Source organism: Chiloscyllium plagiosum, chromosome 13 (assembly GCF_004010195.1).
Source record: "Chiloscyllium plagiosum isolate BGI_BamShark_2017 chromosome 13, ASM401019v2, whole genome shotgun sequence".
NCBI classification, from domain to species: domain Eukaryota; kingdom Metazoa; phylum Chordata; class Chondrichthyes; order Orectolobiformes; family Hemiscylliidae; genus Chiloscyllium; species Chiloscyllium plagiosum.
Genome location: NC_057722.1, coordinates 33,843,745 through 33,862,883, shown reverse-complemented (window position 1 = coordinate 33,862,883; position 19,139 = coordinate 33,843,745). Strand labels below are relative to the sequence as shown.

Here is a 19,139-nt window from a genome sequence, read left to right as displayed (position 1 = left end):
TAAATGTGCAACCCATTATTCTGAGATTATGCCCTCTGGTCCTAGACTGTCCTACAAGGAAAAACAAATTTTTCCAAAGAAATCATGTGTTTCTTTAAATTCACCTCTCATTCTTCTAAATTCTAATGAATACGTGCCCAATCTACTCAACCCCTCCTCTTGAGACATCCCTCCGTGCCTGCTGTAAGCCTCTGAACTTGACTCCAATGCCAATATATCTTTCCTTAGATAAGGAGCCCACTGTGTTCTGATTAGTATGTGGCCTAGTTTTAGCAAAATCTACCTTTTTTATATAGCATTCCCTTTGAAATTAAGGCCAAATTCCATTTACCTTCCCTAGTGTTTTTGTGATTCATAGATGAAGATTCCAAAATCCCTCTGTTCCATATCTTTCTCCATTTCGATAATATTCAGCTCCTCTATTCATCCTGTCAAAACGCATAACCACACATTTCCACACATTATATTCCACCTGCCAAGTGTTTTTGCCTGTTTGCTTAACCTATATGCTTTATGTGCCTATATACCTCTGCAGACTCTATATCATCTTCACCATTTGCCTTCTGACCTATTTTTGTGTCATCACAAACCTGGCCATAATACATTCACCTTCCTCTTCTAAGTTATTAACTTATATTGTAAATAATTGTGATTCCTGCACTGATCTCTGTACTAGTAGGTACAAGTTGCAATGCTAAAAATATCCCTTCATCCCAACTTGCTTTATTCTATTAATTAGCTAATCCTGTATCCATGCTAATATACTGCCTGCTGCAGCGCGGATTCTTACGTGGTCTAATATGTGGTACCTTATCAAATGCCTTCTGAAAATTCAAATTATATTACATGCACTGCTTCTTCCCCTTTATCATCCTGCTTGTTACCACTGCAAAGATTAGATTAAATTAGATTATATTAGATTACTTACAGTGTGGAAACAGGCCCTTCGGCCCAACAAGTCCACACCGCCCCACCGAAGCGCAACCCACCCATACCCCTACATTTACCCCTTACCTAACACTACGGGCAATTTAGCATGGCCAATTCACCTGACCTGCACATCTTGGGACTGTGGGAGGAAACCGGAGCACCCAGAGGAAACCCACACAGACACGGGGAGAACGTGCAAACCCCACACAGTCAGTCGCCTGAGGCGGGAATTGAACCCGGGTCTCTGGCGCTGTGAGGCAGCAATTCCAGTAAGTTGTAAATGCTATGTTTAAAAAGTGGAACATATATATTTAATATATTGATCTGATTGACAACTGGGTTTTGGATGACTTCTAGATTTATGGATGCAAAGGTTTGAAGACGAGCCTGGAGTGCGTGTGAAGACCCATATGAGGGGCTGTGATAGGGTCAAAATCAGGTAATCTTTCGAAGGTGGAAATAGTGTGGTTGGCAGCACATCTTAGGATCAAGTATGACACTAAGATTGCAAACAGACCAGCTTAATTTCAGACTGATGCCAGAGATGCCAGCATATTAGCAAAGGAATTGAGTTTACAGCTTTACAAATAAAGCATAATTTATATATCAAATCTGTTTTTCTTTAAAATTTCACATGTTTAAATGCATTACAGAAGATATTAAGAAATGCCAATATTTTCTCTCAGCTTGCTCTCCTGTCTCCATAGAGGCAGCAGTAAAGTTAGCATTAGATTTGTCTTAGTTTTTTGGAGCTGTTTTTGTGACAGTTTAGAAATAAGGCATAATGCTGCAACTGCTGAGAATCCTAAATAAAACAAAGCAGCTTCAGATGGATTTATACCTGACGTGTTAACTGATTAGCATTTTATTGACAGATACTACCTGGCCCTCAGGCTGTCCCCAGCACACTTTTTATGCAACTATGGCTTTCCTCTGCTGCATTTTTTTCCTTGCATTCTGCCTTTGTCAAGAGAAAAATCTGTCCCACTTTGCTGGAGCTACAATAATTGTCAGTAAATGAATCAACCGTCAATATTTTTGCTCTGAGCAAAGTCAGACTGAATTCACGTTTCTAAATATTCACTCCCTCCAATTTTATTTTGTAACTATTCAATTCAGAAAGCTTTGATTAAAGAATTTGGGAAGATAGAAATTTTCTTTGTGACACTCATTGTGGTTAACTAGCTACTGATTACCTAGAAACATTGAGATTAAGCCAATCTGTTTGCAGCATTAGTGTCATGTTTGATCTCAAAATGAGCTTCCACCCTCATGTTTGTGTCATTGCTTAGACCATCTATTCCCACCTCAATAAGATTACCCTGTTTTAGCTCCTCATTTATACCTTCATCTCTGTACCACTGGATGCAAGTTGCAATGCAATTCTGAATTCAACTATTCCAAAGCACTCCAGGCATGATTCTCAGATTGTGCCCTCTGTAAACCTTGAGTCATCCAAAACTCGGTTGCCTGTTTCTTGCTTCCAAGTAAGTATTTTCCCTATCATGTTGGCTCACTGACTTACATTGGTCCAGGTCAAGCAATGTCTTGACTTTAAACTTCTCATCTTTGTTTTCAAATCCTCAACAGTCTTTCCCGTCTTTCCTTTGTAAGTTCCTGCAACCCCACAAACTTCTGAGATGGATCTCTCCCTCCAATTGCAGCCACTTGAGCAATCTTAATTTTAATTACTCTACCATTGTTGACTGTCTCTTTGGTTACTGAGGACTCAATCTCTGAAGCTGCCTTCCTACACTTGCCACCTCATGTAACTTAGTTTTCTCCTGAAAACACTCCTTAAAGCATATTGCTTTGAGCAATATTTTGAGAATTTGATGTAATATGCTCATGATAAATTTTGCACCTCTGTTGTGCATTGGGGCATTTCACTATGGTGAAGGTGCTTTACAAATATAAGTTGTTGTATGCATTGCTGTTCTTTTGTGTGTTTCTGTAATTTCTTTCCTTAAATCTTGTTTGTCTGTATGTCTTTTCTTTGTTGGTCATATGTTGTTACTCAAATTTTTATGCCAAACTGTGTTGTGTGAACACAGAAGGACCTTCGAGGGACGTGTGACTTTTATTGTCATGGTAAGAAGGGCGCAGTGGATGACAGTATGCTGATGTGTGACTTGAAGGAGGGGAGAGAAACACTTTTGCATAGAGCTGGTAGACATGAGGGCTATTAATGCCTTGGATTGTGTTGTAGTACTGTTTTGTGGTTGGGTCCGAAGGGTAATTTTGAGGTAGAACTGATGAAATATAGGAAAAGGCCAACCTTTTTGAAGTTTAATGAAATTGAAGTGTATAATACAAGCTATTTAACAGTCCAACAAACTTTACTTCTTTAAGAAGGATCAGTACTCCCAAACATAAGTTTCACGTACTTTTGTCAAAAGAGTGTCACATCAAAAATGTTACAACACACATACCAATATTCATTTTGGAAATGAAATGCTGTTCAAACAATATTTAGGGAACTTCAGGACCACATTTGGCTAATTGGGAAGCATAATTAGGTGTGACATTTCCAAATACTTAAAGTACTGTTCGTGGATTTACAGTTATTAGAGTGATTTAATTTAAAATTGATTTTAATCTAGTAATGATTTAGAAGATACTTAAGCAGGTTTTATTCTTGTCTAGGTGGTCTCAGACTGCATGTCGTGCTCTAATCAGCTGGCACCTGGAGAGATTAGTTAGATAATCATTTTAGGGGAAATTCTGTGCTTTTTTTTCTCTTATACCACTGCTGTTCATACTACTTATGACTCATTTCTGTCATTAATAGAAAACATCTGTACCAGTATAAAATGAGGGCATATTTTGTTGTCTATGACAAAATGCATGAAGTTTCTTTTTAACAAATGGGCTCAAAGGTGGAAGACAGAGGGTGATGATGGAGGGATGCTTTTCAGATTGGAGGTCTGTGGAGTGGTGTGCCACAAGGATTGGTGCTGGGTCCACTGTTTTTTGTCATTTATATAAATAATTTGGATGTGAACATAGGAGGTACAGTTAGTAAATTTGCAGATGACACCAAAATTGGAGGTGTAGAGGACTGCGAAGAAGTTTACAAAGGGATCTTGATCAGATGGGTCAGTGGGCCAAGGAGTGGCAGATGGAGTTTAATTAAGATAAATGTGAGGTGCTGCATTTTAGAAAGGCAAGTCAGGGTAGGACCTGTACATTAATGGTAAAGTCTGGGGAGTTTTATTAAACAAAGAGACCTTGGAGTACAGGCTCATAGTTCCTTGAAAATAAAGTCGCAGATAGATAGGATAGTGAAGAAGGCTTTTGATAAGCTTTCCTTTATTGGTCACAGCAATGGGTATAGGAGTTGGGAGATCATGTTGCAGCTGTACAAGGCATTGGTTAGGCCACTTTTGGAATACAGTGTGCAATACTGGGCTCCCTGGTTTGGAATGATGTTGTGAAACTTAAAAAGGTTCAAAAAAGATTTTACAAAAGACATTGCCAGGGTTGGAGGATTTGAGCTACAGGGGAAGGCTGAAAGGCTGTGGTTATTTTCCCTGGAGTGTCAGAGGCTGACCTTATAGAGGTTTTTAAAATCAAGAGGGGCATGGATGGGCTAAATACACAAGGTATTTTCCCTTGGGTGGGGGAGTCCAGAACTAGAGGGCATAGGTTTAAGTTGAGAGGGGAAAGTTTTAAAAGATACCTGAGGGGCAACATTTTCACACAGAGGGTGGTGCGTGTGTGGAATAAGTTGCCACAGGAAATGGTGGATGTTGATACAATTACAACATTTAAAAGACATCTGGAGGGATATGTGAAGAGGAAGGTTTTAGAGAAATGGCATGGATGAATTGGACCGATAAGCCTGTTTCCATGCTGTACATCTCTATGACTCTATGATTTTCATGCATATAGTGTTAGTGAATAAGTTGCTATTTGTTTCCATCAGGCAATAGCAAAAGCATCATGTATTTTCAAATCAAGAAAGCTTATGTAACCAGATGGCTGCTAATAATGGTATCTTCTGCATTTGTTGTAACTAAAGTGTAGTAATTATTATACATATACAGATTCAAATCTTGTATCAGTGACTTATAAACATAGCATGCATTGTATAATTTGTGGTTACTTAATTAATATTTTATTTTTCATGCAAATACACCTCTTATCGGGGCATTGGTGAACATCAGAGAAACCTCAATCTTAAATCTTCTCTGAAATTTTCGCCTGTTCTGTATTTCACTCAGTTTTTTTACTTATGTGTTGATTACAAATAAAACTGTTCAACTAATCTTCATTTGGGTTCAGGAAAACATGCCACCATACATTTCCATTGTTCTCAAACTGTACACTCAATGCATTTCTGACATGGCACTTTTGTCTTTACACACCAGGGTCAGGTTCATAGCACAGTTGGTGAGCCAGGCCGGAGCTGTGTAGGAACAGACATAGGTCAGTTAGAAGGATTGCCTCGGTTTTTCAACAAAATATCTAAGCTCGTGCCTGCATTTAAAAGAATCCTAAACCTCACTTGGCACCTTTTCCTCAGGCTATGCCTTTCCTGCCACCTCTATGCTCCCCATGTAACCTCATGTTGATGGAGGATGACGTATGTATTTTCCTCTGATTCCATGCAATATTAATGAGAAAAAATACATTGCTTGAGAGGATAAAGTAAACTGTTTGCTATCTTAGAAAATGTTTTCACATTGTAGTTTTTGTGAAAAGAAATGCATTCTGTCATGTGAAAACATTTTGCAATACTTTGTTATTCTTTCCAAATGAATTGAATACTCCTTTTGCTGAAACCCATTAACACTTGAAACCTGATGTATTTCCTCATCAAACTACCCAGAGATGATATTACAAATGTCTGGAGCAGGTGTTTCTTGAACCTGGGCCTCCTGACCATGGGATGGGGACACTATCACTGCGTCACAAGAGTCCTCTAGTACATGAAATTAGGAAAGCGTTCAGAATGACCAGAGCTGAGTAAACAAATACTGCTGTTTTGGACTTTAAGAAACTGCAGGTACCAATTTCACTTTCAACTCATAGCTTTTGTCAATCAATGTAAGGAAGCAGGTTATGTCAAAAACAGATATTTGTTTTACCAAAGTTTTGAAATCACAGCAGAAAGGTCTGACAGGGCATTTTGTAACATTTTCCACTGCATCATCCATTTCCACATTGGAAAAGCACTTTTACCAAAATGAACAATTGCAAGAGGCTGGCTAATTTAAGGGTCAATTTACTTTTATAGGATGGATCCCTATAATGAATAGCTGTATTAATGCAGATCTATATTGCAATGCATCATTTAACAGTAACATTTCAAAGTAGGAAAACACTAACTTTTTTGCATGGTCCAGAATTATGTCTTTTCATATTCTCAAACCTGAGGTGCTTTTAATAGGTTCCCAATACTCAGTACCACCAGATGAAATCATGTGCAGGCAGAAATTTTTGTTGCCCATTTAAGATGGGGAAGCTGATCTTGTTGATAGGCAGGTGCATGTTTTGAATGCTATGTAATCCTCATCCACAAAATGCCAAAGGGAAATTGATGCAGAGACAGGAATGTGAAGGAAAAATGGATTTACTCCATAAAAAGTAAGTATGGCCATTCATGCATTAAAATATGCTCTTATACCTAGGTGAAAATTCAGTCCATTAATTCAATTGAAAATCCAATATTACTGCCAAAGACCATTAACTTTTACTACTAGGCACAACATGTATATCTAGCCCTAAATTCAACATTGTAATTTTTTTTTTGAAAGAATGCTCCAAAAAGACCATGAGCATGCTATCAGCATTCAAGTATAGTCCCAAATTAATGGTGCAAAGGATGCCCACGGCCACCTGATTTCTATATTGATTCAACAACTTTGTAACTCAAACAAATTCTGTTCATACTCACCAGGGAAATAAGAAAAATAAATTGAGTAATTGTATCTTTCTGTTTTTTTCATTTAGAAAGGGAAAGAAATGGAGCAGCATGCATAAGTGCTCCTCTTGAGTTTGGAATATGCATAGGTAGTTCATGTGGAGAAGAACATCACTGGCATTTTATGTCCTGTTTCATTTTGTATACTATGTACTTCAGTGTTATATGGGCATATTAACAAAATAATTCACAGAATCAGAGTTGTAACGATGCAGAAGAAGGCTATTTCACCCATCATGTTTAGCTTGGCTGTCTGAGCATTGTGACTTGGTGCATTTTTCCTCTCTTTTCTCTCTAACCCTGTACATTTTTTAATTCAATTAAACATCCGATACCCTCTTGAATGCTTGAATTGAACCTGCCTCCAACACACTTCAAGTAGCATATTCCAGAGCCTGTCAGATTTTCTTGCATTTGCCTTTTATAAACTATTTTAAATCTGTGCTTCTCATTGTTAATCTTTTAAGAGTGAGATCACCTTCTTCCTATCAACTCTGTACAGAACATTTTGGAAATTTTGCTCAATTCTCCTGTTGGTAGTTTTTCCTCTATCGAAATATTGTTACATCAATTTCCCTAAGATTACTATATTTTATAACCAAATAAATCTTGTCTGCTGACTATTTATTCATAATGAACTTGAACTTAAATTTTCATTCCGTTATTGACTTTTCTTGATAAAGAAAGTTCAAATATTCTATTTTAATGATGTTTTCTCTGGTGTACATGGAGGAAGTCTTGTGGCACAGTGGATAGTATCTATCTCTGAGCAAGCAGTTCCAATTGCAGGACTTGCTTGCCAAGGAAGGTGTGTCCATATCATAGCCATATGTTGGTTGAGTATCAATTCTGTCTAATATACCCAGCGACAGGAAGTAAGTATGGGCGAGTCTCCTGATCACCCATGTTATGTAAAGAAACTGGATTGTTTAATATTGGGATCCATAACTGCAGGCTACAACATGTAAAACTATATGTTGCCACAGGAGCTAGTTGGCACAGATAGCTGGATGGCTGAAGTGGATCTGATTGGTGCAAACAGTTTGGTATTTGATCACCATTTCTGCTGGGATAGCTTTGGTACTTGCCTCCTTGCCCTATACATGATGGAGGCAATGGTATTGTGGGTTAGACTTGTCTTTGGGGCAGACAACTGAAGAAGTGATGAGCATGTGGAATGAAGCAAATGTTGCAGGGTACAGTGTAGCTGTTTATGTTATACTACCTGAAATTATCTTTGGCCCAGAGTCACATTAACTTTCATGTAGATATTTTCAGTCACAAGATCTATTGTGTTGTTAGTTTTAGGTCATTTTGTTCTATTATGTTTGAAGATTTTTTTGGAGAAGGTTTGGAATATTTATGAGGAATAACTGAATAACAAATGACTTAAAAACCCAGGAGGGAATGATGATCTAACATAGTCCTTATTAAGCTGCCTCTTTTTAAACATTTCTCTTATTCAATAATGTCATTCATTTTTATAATATTGACAGGCAGAGGAGCATGCATCAAGCAATTCATTGCATTTAGTCAGCCAATTTAAAAAACAAATTGAATCGGACCCACCTGTGAATACTAAACAGTTTCTGAAGAAACATTTTTCATTAAGGAAGTCTTCATCTCAAATGGCCACTCAACAACATGCTGAAGTAAGTTTTTTGAATTCAAGACTTTATGAAGGAAGGGTCTCATTTTGATGCATACTTGCATGCCCTTTTACTTAGAGATTAGTTTTATATTGGAAGTGTGGTAGGATTACTGAAACGTGTCCTCTGCAAACCCTCCAGGAAGGCAGCATTGAATTTAAAAGCATTTTGTCGAATACTGAATGCATGAATTGTAGCCCATAGGTGACACCACTTGAAGTTCACCTGTGATTAGTTCTGCTTCACAGAGATAGTTATTTTGAGTTACGTGATCAAGGTTGCTTGTGGAAAGGTTTTGTGTTCAACATAGTTGAATATCTTTCGCATGCTGGGTACTGTGATTACAGATATGTCAAGTCATACTATGCAATTGCTTGATTAATGTAATTGCCCCTCAAGGGCCTTTCATTTTTTCACAAGTGGATCCCATGTATTCTGAAAAAAATCCATCCACTCTGTGTGTAGTGGCAGCCATTTTGTATTTCCATTGCACATTTGCAATTTGGATGAGGATGGAAGACATCATAAGTAACTGTTTACAAAATGTGTCAAATGCTCAGCCAAAAAAATCTTAATGTTCCTTTCCTCCTTGCATTACTGGTTGACCCCATTAGTTCTCAGCTTCAGTTTTTTTTATCTCTCAAGTTACCCCCAGAGCTTAGGGCCTACAGGTTAGTTATGCCAACTATTGTGATGCATTGTCCTTCAGTTGAAGCCAGATTGGTAAGATGACACCCTCAACTTCCCAAGTAATCTGTACTTCGATTACACACCATCATCTCCCACCTTTGCATTGATTTGTTTCCTTTGCATCTCAACATGCTGCCTCCACACTCGCTAGTTGACTTCCCCAACCTGATTGCTGCAGCAGTGGATCCTGATAACCTCCCTTGACATTAAATAAACAGATCTCCAAGAGTGACCACCATGTGTGCCCTGACTGAATTGGAAACCCAGCCTGATTTGGTGAGCTACCAAATCCCTGACTGATCTCTGCACAACTCACTCACTGTCTTCCTATGAATTCTCAGACTGATTACAGTGGACCTGAAGGTCTGACCTTGGTCTAATCCCCAGACTGTAATGATGTAGGATCTATGACCCTGATCACCTCAAGCACCTGATTGATCATGTCAAAGCCCTGGACTGGAATTTGGGTATGGCATGACAGCCAAATTGACAGTTAGTCCCCCAAAACTTTTAGACATGGCTGTTTGATTTAAGCTTGTGCAGTGTGTTTCCTGCATAAGGAGCTGGCACATAGTACAAGCTTGACATTAACAGGGCTTGGTATGATGCCAAAACCTTAACAGCCCCTTAAATGATCACTGCTGGTCACCATTAGCAGTCTGGCTTTGTGTGTGTGCTATAAGGCAAAGCAAGAAAGATGGACTCTGAACCTGTAAATTCTCAATGAGGCTACGATGTGCAAACAGGCAAGGCAAGGCAGACATGTAGTGAGTGTCCATGTAAATGCAAAATGGGTGACAGCAAACTAAAAGCCCTGAGATTTACCTTGTTTCCACAATGAAAGAGGTGCAAATTGTAAGGGAGGAGAAAGTTTAGAAATATAGTTATACTTAGAAATGAATGTTCTGGTCAAACTGGAGTTTCATTTTGAAGTATACAAGATAGCTCAGACCAGTATTTGTCATTCACAGGTTTTACTGCTTTTCCCCCCTTCTGGGATGGCATAAACATTCCAATAATTTGTGTTGGTATGCTCAGAAATGCAATCTTGAAGTAGTGGGTAGACTGATGATGGGGTGAAGGTAGTTGTGAGTGTGAAGTCAACATCTTTGGATGAAAGATGCAGGTGGTTGCTGCTCATGAAGTGTGTTCTGAGATATTGGGAAATGTTGCCCAAGGTGGAGGCCTGGAAAAGCAGACAACAAGCTGGGCCCATTGGGTATCTGCTCAGACGTTCATGTCAGGAATTATCACTGTCTAGTCTCTATCCACTGTCTATGAAAATAACAAACTATGTATAAATGTGGTGAGATTAGACAATAATGAGATATTGATAGATGCAAATAGGTAATTTAAAATAGTAGGAATTAGTTTACAACTTCTCCCTACAAGTCACCTGAAAGGTTGAAAAATTTGTTACATTTTCAAAAGAAATCTGATGATGTTTTGCATAATATAAAAAAAATCTTTGAAGACTTCAATCAAATTCACTATCAATAAATTGTTTGAGTCTTCCCACATTTGGAGAATAAATTGCACATGAATCAGAATTGTTCCTGACATTCTTATGACTTGATTAAAATCTAGATGAATCATTTCAAAACATAAATCAAATTATGTACTCTGTACGATTGACCTGTATGATGGGTGCAACATTAAATTGTAAAACTCAGTCCCTGCACTTACAGGATTTGAAAAGAAATAGTACTCTTAGTATTTATTAATAATACAATATTTAATATAATATACTATATCAATAAGAATAATTTATATATTTTCAATATCACAGGGTGCCCAGTTGGAGTAGTATCTTAAAATAGGAAAGTGAGGGAGAAGTATTTTAGGAACAACCACTGTAGTGCAATTAAAATTGCGATTTCTTGAGTGACCAGAATGAGAGGAGCATAAATATGGTTCAGTGTTGGAAAGCTAAAGGTTGATGTGAAAACAAGGATGTCTCTTTTGACATTGAAGTGTTATGTAACTGGAGGTTAGTGTAAATTAAGAAATGCAGGATAATGGTTGAATGGAACTATGTGCACGTTAGGTGAGGCAGATATTTGGATGACCTTGCGATTATGGAAAACAGATTGTGGGAAGTCGATCAGGAGTATATTGGAATGATCAGGCCTAAAGGTAATAAAAGGATGAATAAATGTTTTAACAAAAAATTATGGGAGGCAGGTATGAAGTCATGGAATTGAAAATAGGCAGTCATGGTGATGATTTGAACATGTTTTTGAAAACTTGCAACAGTCAAGTATGACAACAAGTTTGCTTTTCGATCTGTATCCCTGTTTCTTTACTGTCTGCGTCAAAATTCTAGAACTCCCTTTATCCGAATACGGCAAGTATACCTAGTCCCCATAACTGCAACAGTTGATGAAAGTTCACCACCCCCTCTCAAGGGCTATTAGAAATGGGCAACGCCTTCATTCCATGAAATAATAATAGCAATACTTGAATTGCCAACAGTTTAGATTAGCATCAGACAGGAGGAGGAGTGGCATGGTTGCTTCTAATGGTGGGGGTAATCTCTTATTGCCCTTGAACTGAATGATTTGATAGGTCGTTTCAGAGCACAGTTAAGAATCAATCACATTATTGTACAGGCCAGAGCAGATAAGGATGACAGATGTCTTTCCCAAAAGGACGTTAATGAACTAGATGGGTATTTATGATAATTAGCAATGGTTTCATGATTGCCATTATGATAGTTTTTAATTCCTTTTTTTATTATCGAATTGGAATTTCACTACTTGCTGCAGTGAACATTATGGCTTTCGGATTTTGCATTACTAGCCCAGTGACATTACTTCTACACATTACTCTCCATTGCAGGTGATTCACTTGTTACAATTAGATAGGTCAGAATACTGGAGAGACAAAATTAGGAGTACATTTTCTGATGCTCTATTAAGTGGTGCAGCAATGTACGAGTCACAAAGTCAGACCTTCAGCTTCTTGCCTGACTGCTATTTTGTTAGGGCTGTCAAACAGTACAATTATTATCTTAATATTAAAGTATACTAAGAATTCCCATGACAGATTTTTAAAAGTTGATAGATCCATTTATATTTTTTTTTGGAAAGTAGACCTTGTTATCAAGTCTCGGTATGAATTTCAGCCTGAACATTTTTTGTTTAGCTATATTGGACATTATTAATTAAGGTTTCATTTTATTAAAGGGGCAACTTGTGCTTTGCCATCTGCAAGCTGAGCTTCAGAACATACTCCAGGACAATTTATAGCTGTGAAGATATTGGTAGTCTTAATCTTTTATGCGATAGAGTTCTTCTAGGAAATTGTCGATGCCATCAATCACTTCACTTTCTATAACTGCTTAAAATTTAACAAAAGATATCATGTTTGCCCTTCGTAACATCTTCATAAATTCCAAATAAACAGCTTCCAGCAACTTGCAAAGTTGTTATGATCCCAGTTGATCGTAATATTTGACAAGTCAGATCTCAGAGTGAAATGTGATTTAATGTATAATTTTTATTATTGAAACTATGCATCACTAATAAAATACAAACATCCATTATAATCCCCATTAAAGAGATGCATAATTCATCCATTTGATGTAAATCATCCAGATTCTGATATAATTGATTCAAAAAATTTTAACCACCCTACCTGTTTGGATTTTCATATAATTATGAAATGTTCTAAGTCTCAAGTGATTTAGATTTAGATTAGATTACAGTGTGGAAACAGGCCCTTCGGCCCAACAAGTCCACACCGACCCGCCGAAGCGAAACCCACCCATACCCCTACATTTACCCCTTACCTAACACTGCGGGCAATTTAGTATGGCCAATTCACCTGGCCCTGCACATCTTTGGACTGTGGGAGGAAACGGAGCACCCGGAGGAAACCCACGCAGACACGGGGAGAACGTGCAAACTCCACACAGTCAGTCGCCTGAGTCGGGAATTGAACCCGGGTCTCTGGCGCTGCGAGGCAGCAGTGCTAACCACTGTGCCACCGTGCCGCCAAACCGTGCCGTGCCACTTATGATAGACCATCATAAGCTAAAAGTAGGAAATTGAAGCTGACAAAGCTTTAACATCTAAGTTTGCATTTTTTTTCTAAATTGCAAATGTTTATGTAATACTACATGCCTGTTGCATAAATATTAGGAGGCTGCTGTGTTACTGGGAATTTCTGAGCCAAGAATCATAACATCTCTGAACAGGTCGATTAAAAATATCTATATTTTTGACAGTTTGGAATAAGTTCGGTATTAAAACATTTAATATTTTATAATTTCTCATATTCTTTAGGTTCTTAACGTAGAGCAAGAAGATGGTGAGTCAATGGTTTGTGAGCAAAGCATCAGAGCAGACCATTTGAACAGTAACTCATTACTAAATGGCACCTTTGATGAAGAACAGTCTATGCAATCTTTCCAAGAAGCACTAAAAGAATGGAAGGAGAGAAAACCTAGTGAAGCACATTGGTCACCCAAAATGTTTTCAGGTAGAAATGATCATGGCACTTCTATTTTAAGAACTCTACCAATTTACAGAAAACAACTTTAAATGTGATTTATCAACTAAGTAAATCACCATTTTGTGTCAATTATTGAAAGGTGAAAGCGTTGTTAAATTTGTCAAATTGTCATGATATTAACCTGAAATATGGACAAGAAAATAACTTTTGAAATGAATGAAGTTGAGAACTTTATTATGCCACTGTTAACAAAAGATTTGCATTCATACCGCTTACATGCAGTGAATTATATAATTTTCTTCCTCTGTTTTTCTCTCTCCCTCTCACTTGCTTTCTCTCTCACCTCCGTCCTATCATACCAGTGTGGCTGTTTCTCCCCTGTAAGTGTGTTAACTGAAATTTGACTGGCTCAATAGGTCTTGCATGAACATTCAAAACTGGATGGAGAGGGCTTTTTCAGAATCAATTCAGTGGTGATCAAGAAACGCTGTTCTGATGATACAGCAGAATCTAGACTGATTTTGTGCAAGCAAACTGTTTATTCATTGGGCACGTTGGCTTTATTTTCAAGTATGACTCTGGTGAAAACAAGGTTACCAACTCTGATATTCAACTGACCTCAGACCTTGAAAGTCAGCAGATGCAAACATTGTCCCAGAAGACGTGATTCCTGTCGTAAAGCCAAGGTTGCAGACAGCAACACTGCCAGATGCAGTATGAGGCATCCCACAAGGGAGCTGCCATCTGGTGAAGCTGTAGAACAAAGATCTGTGCATGCTTAATAAACATCAGAAGCAGTATGAAATCGACAAAGAAAAGCAATCCCATAACTAATTATTCAGATCAAGGTTCTCCCACTTCCAGTTGTGAATGATGGTGATCAATAAACATTTCACCAAAGGGGGAGGAGAAGGCTTCAAACGCATTTACATCCCAAATGTTGGGGAGGCTGAATACGTTGGGCATGGATGAAGCATAAATGTGCTTGAATTGGTTGAGCAGTTGTTTCTGAGTTGTTTATCTCATATAATTCAAAATAAAAACAATATAAATGATAATTACAAGATTGTGAGCACTAAATACCATACATATTTGCATGTAAGTCACTTTTTTAGAAGAATGTTTTGGACCAAAAATCAGCTGGGGGTCCACTTTTACTTGGGTGATGTTATTGAGAGGTTGCCCAAATGAAATCCGAAGATTACTGCAATGGGCTAAGTTGAAAAACAATAACACTAAAGAATTACTTTTAACTCATTCATAAAGTAATGCCTTAAAAATATTGAATAAATAAAAATAAAACTTAAATGCTTGCAACAGTTATGCATTTAGGTACCAGTATAAGTCTACACAGTATTGCTTGTTGTGGTTTATTATTGCCTGGGGTTATATTTTACTCAGGAAACATAAGAATTGTTCAAGACTCCATAAACATTTAATTTTTGTAATATTATAAGTAACATGGATTTAATAATACTATCCTGATCTTATCCTCTCTACGTCATGTCTCTGTTTTATGTGCAGAACTGTGCCTTCTCCTCCATGCTTAATGCCGTTCTAGAACAGATGCTAAGTAAAATGTTAGATGCTCCCTCAGGATAAGTTATGTCTCATTTGGTTCACCCCAAATAAAAGTAGAACCTAGCAAATACATAATTTGAGGAGCAGTGTCAGCAAAATCATGCCATTGGAAAAGCTGTATCTTGATGACACTGCCTTTACTTATATAGGCCTCTAACTATAAATAGTTATGAACATTTTCTTTCTGCAAGACTATAAAGATTGCTTTTGGAAAATTGCAAAACAGTCTTTTGCAGCAGAAACAGTGCAGATAGACCAGTACATTATATTTAGTAAGCCACCATATAGCTGTTCACTCCTTTTAGTACTTGAACTTAATAATTTTATGTAACACCGTGTGCATTCTAAATTTTAAACGTGAATGCCAGATTTGAGAAGCCAAACAACGCCATGGAGATTATTGTAAATTGTTGAGGTGGTGATACTTAAAGGAAGATTTTTAGGTATTGACTTAAATGTGCAAATAGGATGACAACAGAATTTGTAGTAAAATGGAAGACTCACTTCTTTCACAGTGACAAATCTGTCAGTAGTTTGTTGATACTTTAGAATGCCCTGTACAGAACCTGGCAGAAATCATTCTCTATGAAATACCAATAATTTGAAATAATCCATATCGCAGAAGCATACTTTCGTCCTTGAAGTGACAGATGTTATCATGAAATGCCCAGGAGCAGGGATTATGGAAATGTTACATGATTAAAGCTGCACACTACCTTTCTGAGCTGATGGTGGTATTTGGAAGCTGTCAGTTGTCATAGATGTTGATGCTGTTGTCTAAACTGTGTAAAAGTAAGGAAAAATCTCTGTTTCAGCCCTTTTTATTTAGACTTAACAGCGTTTACTATTAGAAATTAAAATGGTGTAAATTTGTCTGATCTTATTAATAACTTATGATAACAATAGATTTTTAACATCATAACCTGATTCAACCCAGTAAATAATCATTCAACCTATTGTGTGCTATTTGTTGACTAAGAAATTCAATTACTCCCACAAACCAAGATGAAAAATACAAGAAATTGGAATTTGCATCTTTATAAATTACTGTCTTCAAATTTTAGTAGAAGTGCAACAAAAACATAATGGGTGAGACTTTGCTTGGGCAGATTATCTCCTGGTATAATCAAGAGAGTGGTGCTGGAAAAGCACAGCAGGTCAGGCAGCATCTGAGGAACAGGAAAATCGACGTTTCAGGCAAAAGCCTTTTATCAGGAATACTCTTAATAATGAAACTTCTTCTTGCACCCTTCAGCTCAAAAATGTTTTTTGCCAGCAGTGTGAACTGGTAATGTGTTGAGGGAAACAAGACATCTGGGATCAATGGGGTACTTTCTCAACTGAAGAGATTTAACAGTTGAGAAGGAATCAGGCAAGAGTGAGGAGGATGAATGTGGATGATATAAAGGATACAAATCAAAAACAAAAAGGAAGGAAAGGAAAGAGAGATTGGCAAAAAAAAGTAAAAGAAAGGTGGGAAAAAAACCCAACAAATTCTGCAACAACAATTCATTACCTAACTTAACCAGATTGATCAGCTGTGTTAGGACATCTTTGGAGCGGGTGGGACTTGAACCTGGGCTTTCTGGCTCAGAGGTGGGGAAACTACCACTGTGTCAGAAGAGCCCTACTCAACGTTTTTAATGAGAGATTTATTGGCAGTAATTAACAATTATCACATTGAAGAATTTTATAGTTAGCTATTGGACATAACATTCTTTAGCAAATTTTCATGGACAATAATTATTTGAAATTGCAGAAACTTTATAAAAAATGCAGTTTAAGTGAGAGATCCAATTGTAGTGAAACTAATGTGCAGTTATGCTGATTCACAACTTACTCGGTGTTGTTTCCTTCCCACATCAGTTTAATGAATTATCTCTTTAGTTTAAATTACTTGATTATTACTTTAAAAAAACAAATCAGAGTACTGTTATCATTAATTTGACCTACTATGAAGAAAATGTTCACAGAAATTGTCTTATTTAGCAAAAAAGCACCACAACTGGGTTCAGGTGATACTGGTAAGTTGCATGTTGTCAATTTATGACAAAATAAATTGCCTCTGCATGTAGATGGTGACATTCCATCTTCACATGCTGCAATGATAGCTTTACGTTGAGCCTCCTCCCAGTTGGAAATGTGTTGCTGGAAAAGCGCAGCAGGTCAGGCAGCATCTAGGGAACAGGAGAATCGACGTTTCGGGCATTAGCCCTTCTTCAGAACGTCGATTCTCCTGTTCCCTAGATGCTGCCTGACCTGCTGCGCTTTTCCAGCAACACATTTCCATCTCTGATCTCCAGCATCTGCAGACCTCACTTTCTCCTCCTCCCAGTTGGTGTCACCTGATGATCCATTTCTTCCACTGGGTGTGCAACTTCAATTATGACACGCAGCACCTGTGGGAGTATTCGGGTATCCCTCAGGATACCTCTTTCTTTCACTAGGACTTGATCAATATCTGGAATGTGGTTGACTTGCACCAGATCTTCCCACCATCAAGAGTAGTGGCAGTTGCAGAGAGCTCCTCCATCTTCAACGTAGGTTAAAGTTGCTGCCAGAAGGGTCAACTATGGCCACAGGGGTGACCAGAGTCTGAGACACACTGAGAGACTAAGGCCTGGCCTGGATGTTGCCACAGAAATTGATGAGCAGATTGACTAGGGACATCCAGCTTGTAGCCAAAGCTATCTGTTGCCTGCAAAAAGCTCATACCCCCACATACTGCACTCATACCCCCACCGGTTAGAGAGTGCTGAATTGTGCAGTTGCCTGCTGTCTGCATGTAGCCCTGAAAGAGCTTCTCTCAGGAGTTTAAACCACCTCGTGCAATGTAAAAACCTCCTCATATCCATCTGCATTGTTAACCTTTTGTTTTACAGTATGGTGGAGTCTGTGGACAGTGTGCATTTTTGTGATGAGTGGATACGTCCCATTTTTAGTTATTTTAAAAAAAGCCGTTTGTTTATTTTTGTTGTGCTTCAGCCCGACGCTCCTTATATTGGGGTTCCCGGTGTGGTGGGAGGCGGACATGTTGGAGGGATTCCTCATGGATGGAGGGGGGTGGGGTGGTGCCTTATTTCTCCATCCAATTTAAATTTTGTTCGGTGCCGTTCCCCTCTCCTTATTTTTTTACTCACTTTGTTGTTGCATTGCCTGTGATGGACTGTGCTTGTAAACTTTTCTTTTAATTAGAAACATTGGCAATTTAGTGGCAGGGGAGAAAACATATTCAGAGCTGTGTAATAGTGTTTTTGGATAATAAAATGAGCTTGAGAGGGCTGTTGTGACACAATCGTGATATCCCTACTTCTGAGCCACAAAGCTGGGTTCAAATCCTAACTGCTCCACAGGTGTATAACACCATCTCCTGAATGGGTTCATTAGAGGGTATCTGTACTGAGGCTTGAATGCAGTTAGAGCTTGGTCTTTCCCTGCATTGAAGTATTGCCATAGACACGTATTTAGTATCTTATGCAACTCACTAGTCAAGGTCTGATTTCAGTTCTTTCTGACTCCTAATCTCATTCAAGTGATTTTGATTCATGTGCTTTCACGAAGGTTTTGTATTCAATAATTTGTGTGGAGTTACATTTGAAGGATTCTGAATACCTGCATTATCTTAAGAGGTGCAATAAATGATAGTAGAACTTTTTTTAAGGAGGCATTTTTTGGCAGTCACAAGTCTTGTGATTACAGCTTGCTTGCTAGAGATTATCGGCCTGGATATATGACTCGATACATGTGTCTCTGGACAAGCACAGCACTTCAGGCAGCATCTGAGGAGTAGGAGAGTTGACATTTCTGGCATAAGCCCCTCATCAGGAATATGATGGGGGGAGGAGTGGGGTAGGTGGAGCGGGTTGCAAGGGGGCTGAAAAATTAATAGGAGGGTGGGGTGG

The 19,139-nt window shown here is 38.1% G+C and overlaps 1 protein-coding gene across 8 annotated transcripts in view; it reads left to right on the top strand.

The window, feature by feature from the left end:
* zbbx (zinc finger, B-box domain containing) overlaps window positions 1-19,139 on the top strand; it is a 109,590-nt gene that overhangs the window by 30,125 nt on the left and 60,326 nt on the right. For 7 of the 8 annotated variants that reach the window (XM_043702152.1, XM_043702154.1, XM_043702156.1 and 4 more), the window contains 2 exons: window positions 8,356-8,511; window positions 13,488-13,683. In XM_043702152.1, the coding sequence (XP_043558087.1) occupies window positions 8,356-8,511; window positions 13,488-13,683 (352 nt within the window). The remainder of the gene's footprint in view (window positions 1-8,355; window positions 8,512-13,487; window positions 13,684-19,139) is intronic. The other variant, XM_043702157.1, reaches the window with a different exon arrangement.